The sequence below is a fragment of the Salvelinus namaycush genome, chromosome 12, assembly GCF_016432855.1.
Source record: "Salvelinus namaycush isolate Seneca chromosome 12, SaNama_1.0, whole genome shotgun sequence".
Lineage (NCBI taxonomy): Eukaryota > Metazoa > Chordata > Actinopteri > Salmoniformes > Salmonidae > Salvelinus > Salvelinus namaycush.
The window spans coordinates 51,076,720-51,089,251 of NC_052318.1; the positions used below are offsets into that span (position 1 = coordinate 51,076,720).

The 12,532-nt window shown below is 41.9% G+C and overlaps 1 protein-coding gene across 1 annotated transcript in view; it reads right to left on the reverse strand.

Moving 5' to 3' along the window:
- Positions 1-3,143: 3,143 nt before the first annotated feature.
- Positions 3,144-12,532, reverse strand: part of LOC120057622 (integrin alpha-X-like) — a 50,669-nt gene continuing 41,280 nt past the window's right edge. Inside the window, exons 12-21 of the mRNA XM_039006188.1 lie at positions 11,086-11,199; positions 10,927-11,006; positions 10,666-10,752; positions 10,510-10,570; positions 10,278-10,379; positions 9,894-9,965; positions 9,668-9,775; positions 4,102-4,200; positions 3,581-3,691; positions 3,144-3,333 (exon numbers count right to left, since the gene is read on the reverse strand). Coding sequence (XP_038862116.1) covers positions 3,196-3,333; positions 3,581-3,691; positions 4,102-4,200; positions 9,668-9,775; positions 9,894-9,965; positions 10,278-10,379; positions 10,510-10,570; positions 10,666-10,752; positions 10,927-11,006; positions 11,086-11,199 — 972 coding nt within the window. The 3' untranslated portion in view covers positions 3,144-3,195. The remainder of the gene's footprint in view (positions 3,334-3,580; positions 3,692-4,101; positions 4,201-9,667; positions 9,776-9,893; positions 9,966-10,277; positions 10,380-10,509; positions 10,571-10,665; positions 10,753-10,926; positions 11,007-11,085; positions 11,200-12,532) is intronic.

The following is a 12,532-nucleotide window of genomic DNA, read 5'->3' on the forward strand; positions in this document are numbered from 1 at the left end:
CAGTCGGCTGGGATCAAACCAGGGGCTGCAGTGGCGCATTTATGGCCGATGAGCACCGATACGTTTTATCTATAATTTCACTTCATATGTCAAGGATCAAAAAGGATTTGCCTTTTAGATTGCCGACGATGACTGCTTGTCTAGCTTGATAGCTACGATTTTGAAAGTATTTTCTTTATGTAACCAGGCAAGTCAGTTAAGAACAAATGCTTATTTACAATGATGGCCAAACCATAACCCGGAACGGCGCTGGGCCAATTGTGAATCGCCTTATGGGACTCCCAATTACAGCTGGTTGTGATACACCCTGGAAATGAACCAGGGTCTGTAGTGATGCCTCTAGCACTGAGAGTGCCTTAAACCGCTGCACCACTCAGGAGCCCAATGTATGATGTTGACATGATCAGTCCAATCAAAGCTACGGTAGATATAACGTGATTTTACGTAATTTTACCTGTGGCCAATGACCTTGAGCCTTCTTGGATGGGCACTTCTAATGTAACTCTATGGCAGCACCCAAGGGGCTTGAATTTTCGAGCTCTGACGTAGTTTCTCCATGAGTGACAGAACACTGAGCCAATCACAGCGCAACTAGAGAACATTACGCTCCGTATTTTCCGCTGGCTGCCCCACCACCACAGAAAGCACTGAGCTAGGCTGAAATAAAGCAAAAAAGAGACCATGTTTGTATGCAGCTTTATTAACTCAATTTTTATTTGATTTTACATTGTTTGCAAACTGATCTGTGACACATATTAATGGAAAAATAACATGCAAAACAGGCAAAAAAAACTAGTTTACACCATATTCCTCATACCAATCCATTCCTTTTAGATATGAGTGCACACTTCGAGATGTATGAGTGCACACTTCGGGAGAGAATCATAATGTAGGCATGGTGTCTGACAGAGGTATCAGAAAGGCTAAGGTGGCTGGGTGAGTCAGCCCAGAATACAGCTACAGCAGTGGAGGCTCCTCAGAGGAGGAAGGGGAGGACCATCCTCCTCAGTGAATTTGATAAAAAATTTAATTGTAAAACATTTAAAAATGTATCCTTTAGATAAAACTATACTAAATATAACCACGTCACCAAATAATTGATTAAAACACTATTTTGCAAAGGTCTACAGTAGCCAGAACAGCACTCTGTAGGGTAGAACCATGGTGTAGCCGGAGGACAGCTAGCTTCCGTCCTACTCTGGGTACATTGACTTCAATACAAAACCTAAGAGGCTCATGGTTCTCAACCCCTTCCATAGACTTACACAGTAATTATGAAAACTTCCGGAGGACGTCCAGCAGCCTGTCAGAGCTCTTGCAGCATGAACTGACATGTTATCCACCCAATCAAAGGATCAGATAATTAATATAGTACTGAAAGCATAAGCTGCAGCTAGATAGCACTGCAGTGCATAAAATGTGGTGAGTATTTGACTCAAAGAGAGAGAAAGACAATAGTTAGCCTACCTAATTAGCCTACTGAAACACCCTGCTCAAACAGAGGGATGCCATGTTAGCTAGAGCCTCTACAGGATCGCCCCCCCCCCCCCCCCCCCCCATGCCGGTTGAGCTAACGTGCGCTAATATGATTGGCATGACATTGTAAGTAACAAGAACCTTTCCCAGTTGACATGTTTTATATGGGTAGAAAGCTTAAATTCTTGTTAATATAACTGCACTGTCCAATTTACAGTAGCTGTTACAGTGAAATAATACCATGTTATTGTTTGAGGAGAGTGCACATTTATGAACTTGAACATGTATCAATAAACCAATTGGGCAAACTTGATACAACATTTTGAACAATAATGCAATGGTTCATTGGATCAGTCTAAAACTTTGCACATACACTGCTGCCATTTAGTGGCCAAAATCTAAATTGCACCTAGAGTCCTAAGCCCTTCTCTTGCATTTCAAAGATGATAAAAACATTTTATTTTATTTTAAACATGTTTTTTTCTTTGTATTATCTTTTACCATATCTAATGTGTTATATTCTCCTACATTAATTTCACATTTCCACAAATTTCAAAGTGTTTCCTTTCAAATGGTATCAATAATATGCATATCCTTGCTTCAGGTCCTGAGCTACAGACAGTTAGATTTGGGTATGTCATTTTAGGCGAAAATTGTAAAAAAAGGGTCCGATCCTTAAGAGGTTTTAAATGGGGAAAAACGGGGATAAACTGTCGTAGCTGAATCAGAATTAGTTAGGTAACATAGATAAATAAGATGTTTTATTTACTTTCATAATATGCAGAATATCAGAAAGGGAGAAGGGGGGGGGGGGGGGGGGGTGGGGGAGTATGGCAGTGTCTGGAATCATTGTATTACCCCTCTGATGTTGTATGAATCTTGACCTGGTATATGACCTAGAGAATCACTCCCCTTTCTGAGCTTGTCCAGGAGGGGGTTTATTTGAGATGGGTGTATCTAGAATTGACAATTGATATATGCCATTGGATGAGGTAATGTTTTGGTCCTAAGTGGTACCAAGAACGAGATTAGAATCTCGTCTAAAGAGACCAAACTGAACAATAATTTATAGCTAATGCTATCTGGCTATGGGATACTCCTCTTTCAAGTAAAAGGCCTAAGATCTGTGGTTCGTCATGTGAGTTGAGAGGGGTGTATCTTGGCTATAAAAGATACTAAGTATTCTTTTGTAAGGGACTCTCAGAGAATTCATTTATAGACACTGAATTGATCTGAGAGTCAAAAGGGCTATGGTGAAGCTCATAAAATTTGAGATGGAATGTAAAATATAACTCTGACTTGTGTGTGGTTTGTAAACTCTTTCCATTTAGTAATACAGGAAATTACCACGACAAAACATACTTGAATTTGTCCAATAGAAACTTTTGTTTGCAAATGTTGGACTAATGACTACACCTTGTATCAGCTAGATGAAGGCAAGAGTGTGCAAGGTGTCACTGTCTGTCACTTCAAATGTCTCTCTTGACCTGTGTGCACCTACGTTGTAAGCTTTCATTCCTAGGCTAAGTTGTAGAACCCTCATGATGGGTACAGGGAAAATTCTAGTATCATGTAGTAGCCTAAACCTATCCGATGTTACATTGCGCTGGGTGAATGGAATATGAATGACAGTCATCCGATATGCTGTAATAGAAATAAGGCCATGCTCATGAAAAAAATCTTCCTCCCTCAACTTAAACGGCACTGACCGCCACTGGGCTACAGGGTGTTCTCCCCCAGTGGGGTAATATCAGCGGTCAGACCACGGTCATCATCAGGGGCTGCAGTCCGACCAGGAACAGCTGTACTATAATCTACACCACCAGAGGCAATTCTTCTGCTCTTGAAAAAGCCCTTCTGAGGAAAAAAAGCAACAATCTTTAGTCAATATATATTTATATGGTTGGATGATGTATACATAATGTTGTTCGTACAGACAGACAGCCTTGGAGAGGGAATAGGGTGTCACCTCACACTCCCTCCTCCCCACGCCAGAACCACTGAAGCAGACAGGGTTAGGATTGTGGTTGCGGTTGGGGTTGAACTGGGATGTGGACATGAGGCTAGGGTTATGTTAGGATTTAGGGTTAGAGGAGTGTCTCACCTTGTAGAGAACGCCAGAGATTATCATCAGTAGCAACAGCGAAAACACAACACTGATGGAAGCAATGAGAGCAGTGTGGGATTCAGGCGTCGTCTCCAGAATGGACAGAATCTAGAAGAGAGATATGACGGAGTGAGTGGAAGAAATAAGAACGATCATTGTCATGAAGCCCACCTGTCCCAATCCCATTAGAAGTTTAGAAGGAGAAAGTGTAGGCTGTATAGAAATAATGCACTCAAATTGAAAATCACGAAAGAAAATAATATGAATTTCTATCAGCCTAATCGAGGTGGAGATTACATCTCACATTCCAATGTTTGAATTTGTAAACAAGACTGCATGGGATTCCTCTTAACGCGACTCCATGCAACCAATGGCAATGTCCACGTCAGGTATAATGCCAGGAGACGCTTGTGGATTTGACAGCTCTAACGCAGTTCCAACAACCACTATGCAGATGTGGGCTAAAGAGGATCTGATGGAATAGAGCCCTTAGAGAGCATTTGAAATGATTGGCTCACCTTCACACTCTGAGAACCAACCGCAGGGTACTGGGAGTAGACACTCTGGTCGAAGGACAGCGACCCCCAACTGACCACCTCCACCTGCACCGCTGAACCCTGGGAAACAAACAACACTACTGAAACTCAACCACAACAACTCATAACGTGAATCTCGGCCTCGATTCAATCAGATGGAGCGCAAACCTGCCTTGGCATTTTGGCTGTGTTGGGAGGTGGAACTGCGGTAGAAGCTGACGAATAGGTGCTGCTCTTGTGTGTGTCACAAACCACTCCCTTCCGTATTATCCCTACCGTGTTAGAAGTTCAAAATGGCGATAGAAAGTGTAGGGCTCGATTCAATCCGTATCGCCGAAGTTCATCGCTATAGCACGATAGAAATTTAAAAGGCAATGATCCTGCAATCGCGGAGACCACATTCACGGTAAATGCCACATATGTTGGCACAATCAGAAATTACCTTTAAGGGGAGTGTAGCACCTATTTCTGAGAAGCCCCGGAGCCAGGCTTTCTTTGGAGGCTGTGGATTGTGGATTTTGCTCAATGGGATTATAAATGTTTCTTGCAATAGCTAGCTATTCTCTTCCTCCGTTTCTGAATGAATTTGTGGCTATTTCTTTCCTGCTGGCAAAATAAGTGAGCTAGATTTTGTTTGTGTTCTGCCATATGTCGATAACATAGTTAGGTTTGTCACTGGTATGGGCTACTAAATATCCTAAACCCAGCCAGCTAGACAGTCATAGATCGTAAGGGTGTCAACATGTGAATATTGTAGAAAAATTCTCACAGCCGATTTCCATGTACAGTAGGCTACAGGTAATATGTTCCTCCACCGTGTGAGTCATATAAATTATGATCTTTCTGGCCGTCTTCTTGGTTTTAGTATATGTGAGGAGCTCCGAGCACTGCCATTTATACATTGATAAAACCTATTGAGAAGAACTAGGTAAATGAGTAATCCGTTTGGGGAAGGGGATTGTAAATACACTTAGCAATTGTTTTAGATGATTTTTCCTTATGATCCCTGGAGATTAATGTGAAACCAGTCAAATGGAAGCAAACTTTTCCACAGCGAGGTAGGCTATAAATAGCTGTGCCTTTATTCAGAAATGTTATTGTATGCCCTAGTAATTTGCAAGGAGGAATTTTGGAGGCCCGGGCTTTTCTCAGTTATATTGAACAATTTGTATCATGTTAAATATTAGCCACTATTGGGAGCCACCGTCAGTATTACACACATACATTTATAACTGTCACTTTAGTATTAGTTTCCTTCAATTTGTAGCCTACATTTATAACTGTCACTGTAGTGTTAGTTTCCTTCAATTTGTATCCTACATTTATAACTGTTAATGTAGTGTTAGTTTCCTTCAATTTGTAGCTTACATTTATAACTGTCACTTTAGTGTTAGTTTCCTTCAATTTGTATCCTACATTTATAACTGTTAATGTAGTGTTAGTTTCCTTCAATTTGTAGCTTACATTTATAACTGTCACTTTAGTGTTTGTTTCCTTCCGTTTGTAGCCTACATTTATAACTGTCACTTTAGTGTTTGTTTCCTTCAGTTTGTAGCCTACATTTATAACTGTCACTTTAGTGTTTGTTTCCTTCAGTTTGTAGCCTACATTTATAACTGTCACTGTAGTGTTAGTTTCCTTCAATTTGTAGCCTACATTTATAACTGTTAATGTAGTATTAGTTTCCTTCAATTTGTAGCCTACATTTAGCATCATTCCATTCTGTTTACTTTCCTCTGTCACATCTGTGTACTTGTTATTGATGGTGCGTAGCAATGGATCATATCAGGCTAACGTTGTGCAATAATTGGGGATATGTGGGCTATTTGAATCGTTATGAAACTCAGACTACATGTAGTAGCTGAAACCTGGAACCTGGCGCACGGTTCAGGACGACTAGACCGTTGTCATGCATTTCAATAATTAGTGAATATTAGTGTAAATCTATAGGACTATTGTCCAACCTCTATTGTCCACCTTCCAATATTTCATGCATTGAACATTAATATGGCGACTTTCAGGATGAATCAAACCACCCTATTTTGTTATGATTCATACTAACCCTAAAATGTGTCTAAACAAGAGTATCAGTTGGTCCTGAAACGGAGACAAATATTCATATATTTAGATGTTTTCTTTTATTGATCTCTATATTCTGAACCCTTTCTCTCTATGTTATTCCAGTGAGTCTGTCGCCAAAATTCTAATTAATAGGTACACTTTAAGGGATGGCTTAAGAGAAATGTAGCCGAAGTCTACGCCCCTTGGTCGGGATTGGCCAACAGTACTACTCCTAGTAGGAGTGGGAACTATCGATGGGATTCTTCAATTAAGTGTTTATTGTCATTCAACGATAGACAACTAGTTCTCATATATATTTTTAACTGCACCAAACGTTTTAGTTAGATGTAAAATTGCGCAATTGAGACCTCCCCAGCAAAAACAGATTCCTTGATATATCTTAGATTATTTCTGACTATTTAGAGGAAGTGTATACTGGCTACGTTGTTGCTATGGCATCTCAAGAGGGACAAACAGTAATATTGCAGCTTTTTTTTTTTTCAAGCAACGGTATTTCAAAGGAGTATGAGAGGCACAGACATACACTTTGCCTAGCCAAGTTCTGCTAGGAGCAAACCGAACCTAGTTTGAGGGCTCCTTAAACTTCTTTTGCCTTTTTTTCTATATTTCCGCCTGAATGATGTACCCAAAGTAAACTGCCTGTTGCTCAGGCCCTGAAGCCAGGATAAGCATAAAATTGGTACCATTGGAAAGAAGACACTTTGCACTTTGTAGAAATGTTAAAATAATGTAGGAGAATATAACACAATAGATATGGTAGGAGGAAATCCAAAGAAAAACCAACCAGATTTTTTTTTTAAAGAGAGACCATCCTCTTAGAATGGCAAGTATAAGGTCATACTGAAAATTAGCTCCCTGGATGCAATTCATATGGCTTCCACAGGGTGTCTGCAGTCTATGTTCAAGGTTTCAGGCTTGTAACTTCAAAAACGAATAAGAAATATCAGTTTTAGTACAGGGACAACGTCTTGGAGATTCATGTTTATGCGCGCCATGAAGACAGGACGCACCTGCTATTGAACATACTGCTTTCTGTAAGAAATATTATAGTTTGATTACATTTTAGGGTATCTGAGGAGTAAATAGAGACATATTTTGACATGTTGAAACAAAGTTTAGGGGTAGATTTTCGGATTCCTTTCTCTGCACGTTGAACGAGTGGATTACTGAAATCGATTGCGCCGTGCAGTTAGATGAACAAGAATGTAAGCTTTCAACCGATATAAGACACTTATATGTACCTAAATGTTTAATATTCATAATTTTAGGATTATTTATTTGAATTGCGCGCCCTCCAGTTTCACCGGAAATTGTCCCGCCAGCGGGACACCTAGCCCTACCTAGGGGGCTAGCCCTCACAATTCCTGACATTTAATCCTAGTAAACATTCCCTGTCTTAGGTCAGTTAGGATCACCACTTTATTTTAAGAATGTAAAATGTCAGAATAATAGTAGAGAGAATTATTTATTTCAGCTTGTATTTCTTTCATCACATTCCCAGTGGGTCAGAAGTTTACATGCACTCAATTAGTATTTGGTAGCATTGCCTTTAAATTGTTTAACTTGGGTCAAACGTTTCGGGTAGCCTTCCACAATAAGTTGGGTGAATTTTGGCCCATTCCTCCTGACAGAGCTGGTGTAACTGAGTCAGGTTTGTAGGCCTCCTTACTCGCACATGCTTTTTCAGTTCTGCCCACAAATATTCTATGGGATTGAGGTCAGGGCTTTGTGATGGCCACTCCAATACCTTGACTTTGTTGTCCTTAAGCCATTTTGCCACAACTTTGGAAGTATGCTTGGGGTCATTGTCCATTTGGAAGACACATTTGCAACCAAGCTTTAACTTCCTGACTGATGTCTTGAGATGTTGCTTCAATATATCCACATCATTTTCCTTCCTCATGAGGCCATCTGTTTTGTGAAGTGCACCAGTCCCTCCTGCAGCAAAGCACCCCCCACAACATGATGCTGCCACCCCCGTGCTTCACGGTTGGGATGGTGTTCTTCGGCTTGCAAGCATCCCCCCTTTTCCTCCAAACATAACGATGGTCATTATGGCCAAACAGTTCTATTTTTGTTTCATCAGACCAGAGGACATTTCTCAAAAAAGTACGATCTTTGCCCCATGTGCAGTTGCAAACCGTAGTCTGGCTTTTTTATGGCGGTTTTGGAGCAATGGCTTCTTCCTTGCTGAGCGGACTTTCAGTTTATGTCAATATAGGACTCGTTTTACTGTGGATATAATACTTTTGTACCTGTTTCCTCCAGCATCTTCACAAGGTCATTTGCTGTTGTTCTGGGATTGATTTGCACTTTTCGCATCAAAGTACGTTCATCTCTAGGAGACAGAACGCGTCTCCTTCCTGAGCGGTATGACGGCTGCATGGTCCCATTGTGTTTATACTTTCGTACTAATGTTTGCACAGATGAACGTGGTACCTTCAGGCGTTTGGAAATTGCTCCCAAGGATGAACCAGACTTGTGGAGGTCTACAATTTCTTTTCTGAGGTCTTGGATGATTTCTTTGGATTTTCCCATGATGTCAAGCAAAGAGGCACTGAGTTTGAAGGTAGGCCTTGAAATACATCCACAGGTACACCTCCAATTGACTCAAATGATGTCAACTAGCCTATCAGAAGCTTCTAAAGCCATGACATCCTTTTCTGGAATTTTCCAAGCTGTTTAAAGGCACAGTCAACTTAGTGTATGTAAACTTCTGACCCACTCGAATTGTGATACAGTGAATTATAAGTGAAATAATCTGTCTGTAAACAATTGTTGGAAAAATTACTTGTGTCATGCACAAAGTAGATGTCCTAACCGACTTGCCAAAACTATAGTTTGTTAACAAGAAATTTGTGGAGTGGTTGAAAAATGAGTTTTAATGACTCCAACCTAAGTGTATATAAACTTCCGACTTCAACTATATGTGAGAATGATGTTCATTGACTACAGCTCAGCATTCAACACTATAGTGCCCAAGAAGCTCATCACTAAGCTAAGGACCATGGGACGAAACACCTCCCTCTGTAACTGAATCCTGGACTTCCTGATGGGCCGCCCCCCGGTGGTAAGGGTAGGCAACAACACGTCTGCCACACTGATCCTCAACACTGGGGCCCCTCGGGGGTGTGTACTTAGTCCCCTCCTGTAATCCCTGTTCACCCACGACTGCGTGGCCAAACATGACTCCAACATCATCATTAAGTTTACTGACGACACAGGGAGTATCCTGTGGACTACAGGAAAATGCAGGCCGAACAGGCCCCCATTAACATCAACTGGGCTGTAGTGGAGCGAGTCGAGAGTTTCAAGTTCCTTGGTGTCCACATCACCAACGATCTATCATGGTCCAAAACACATCAAGACAAAGCACACGACAAAACCTTTTCCCCATACAACACCTATGCTTACATACATTGTTCAACAACATGAAACGTATGTATGAAGTTACGATTATCCTTACCTCGGAGCTTCTACTGATATTCCCAACAAACTTGAAGATGGTTGGCTGATTGATGGATGACAGTCCTATGGTGCAGCCAAACAGATGACAGATGACCCCACTACAGTGCTGTGGTAGACCCAATCAGAAGGGTTAGAGTAGAAACGACTGTACTTGTGATGACAAGTGATTAGAGAAACACCCATGCTTCTATTTAGTTTATGTCTCTTTTAGAGGTCTTTCTCACCTGATAAAACAGAGTGGTTTTTTCCTGTTTAGAGAATACCTCCTTCCTCTCACACGTTCCTCTGCTGTTATCCTTTGGCACAAACACAGACGTGCACGCAAAAATAAGAACACGTATAATACCAGAAGACATATGCAACTAACCAAATACCATATCCTGCCACTGGTACTTCATGCTGATTGACTGAGGAAAGTGCTGCTTGACTATTGTAGATGCTGTCAGATGACCTGCGTCTGCTACAGACCAGGCACAAAACAAAAGGAAATGCTTCAAGTGAGTGAAACACGAAGGTACTATTGAAACTTGCCCAATAAGAAAAACTAATTTTCGCTTCCAATGTTAAAAAAGGTGTACCCGAATGAAAAGGACCCAGGCTGCACTCACTGTTTGAAGAAGAGACACATTCCACAGGTAACCAGAGTCCAACTCCACTGGAATCACAAATGTAACATTGACCGGTGCAGCCACATTTCCTATATTCTCCACCTCAGAGATGGATAGGACACGGGGAGATATAACAGGAAAGAAGTGTAATTGAAACACTAACCGATAAGAGATAGACATGTATACAGAACCAGTAGGCAGCAGTAACATGCACAGTATGATTTATCCCTACCATGTATATGTGCTCCAGAAGCTTGTTGTCTGGGAAAGTTATGTATTGGGAGGAGTATCCTCTGAAATATAACGATAAGTAAAGATCGTTTATCCTGCCTCGGTCACTATTGTCATATTGAAACTTTGTCTGAAGAGGAAAATTGTATGCACCCACCCTTTCACAACAATATTGATAGGAAGTTTGACATCTACAGAGGTGCTTGCATAGTTATCCTGAAGGGTGCCCTGTCCTTCATTATCACTGAGGACAGAAGAATGAATATACACAAACAGTGTTGACGTTTACCTTTGACACAAATTACGATCTACAAATTCTGATTAGATAGATGAATGGAATAGAGTAAAATAGAAAATAACAACTTCATCCCCCCCCCCCATCACTGGTTAAGTTCTATCCTTGGAGATGGTGACTCACGTAGTAACAAACACATTGAAAGCCAGTCTTTCTCCCAAACAGGATGGCTCATACACTGTGAATGACATCAACACTGTCACCTGGGGGGAAGGGCAGAAACAGATCAAAATATTTTCTCTCTCAGCTTTACAAAAATGCAGTAGGCTGAATGATATTTACCCGCGCCCCCTGTCTCAGGACAGTAGAGCTGAGGGGACACACTGTGTGTGTGATGTTTTCTAGTTCTGTGGTGTTGGACACACACCAGACAGCCACCTGGCCTGGTCCTGATGGCTGTAACAGATTGAAAATTTACCTGTGACATGATCAAAACCAAACTAAACCAGCTGATGAAAGCAAACACTTTATCATATCTCTATTCCTCCATCCTTCCCACCCCTGTTCACAACTAAATCCATCCCGTCCTTTAATCCCTCCATCCTTCCCACCCTTGCTCACAACTAAATCCATCCTTTCATCCCTCCATCCTTACCACCCCTGCTCACAACTAAATCCATCCCGTCCTTTAATCTCTCCATCCTTCCCACCCCTGCTCACAACTAAATCCATCCTTTCATCCCTCCATCCTTACCACCCCTGGTCACAACTAAATCCATCCCGTCCTTTCATCCCTCCATCCTTACCACCCCTGCTCACAACTAAATCCATCCCGTCCTTTCATCCCTCCATCCTTCCCACCCCTGTTCACAACTAAATCCATCCCGTCCTTTAATCCCTCCATCCTTCCCACCCCTGCTCACAACTAAATCCATCCTTTCATCCCTCCATCCTTACCACCCTGCTCACAACTAAATCCATCCCGTCCTTTAATCTCTCCATCCTTCCCACCCCTGCTCACAACTAAATCCATCCTTTCATCCCTCCATCCTTACCACCCCTGCTCACAACTAAATCCATCCCGTCCTTTCATCCCTCCATCCTTACCACCCCTGCTCACAACTAAATCCATCCATTCCTTTCATCCCTCCATCCTTCCCACCCCTGCTCACAACTAAATCCATCCCTTCCTTTCATCCCTCCATCCTTCCCACCTCTGTTCACAACTAAATCCATCCTTTCATCCTCCATCCTTCCCACCTCTGTTCACAACTAAATCCATCCTTTCATCCCTCCATCCTTCCCACCCCTGCTCACAACTAAATCCATCCTTTCATCCCTCCATCCTTCCCACCCCTGCTCACAACTAAATCCATCCTTTCATCCCTCCATCCTTCCCACCCCTGCTCACAACTAAATCCATCCTTTCATCCCTCCATCCTTCCCACCCCTGCTCACAACTAAATCCATCCTTTCATCCCTCCATCCTTCCCACCCCTGCTCACAACTAAATCCATCCCATCCTTTCATCCCTCCATCCTTCCCACCCCTGCTCACAACTAAATCCATTGCATCCCTTCATACAGTATATCTCTATCGTTCATCCTTTCACCCCTCCATCATTCCCACCCCTGCTCACAACTAAATCCATTGCATCCCTTCATACAGTATATCTCTATCGTTTATCCTTTCATCCCTCCATCTTTCCCACCCCTGCTCACAACTAAATCCATCGCATTCCTTCATACAGTATATCTCTATCGTTCATCCCTCCATCCTTACCACCCCT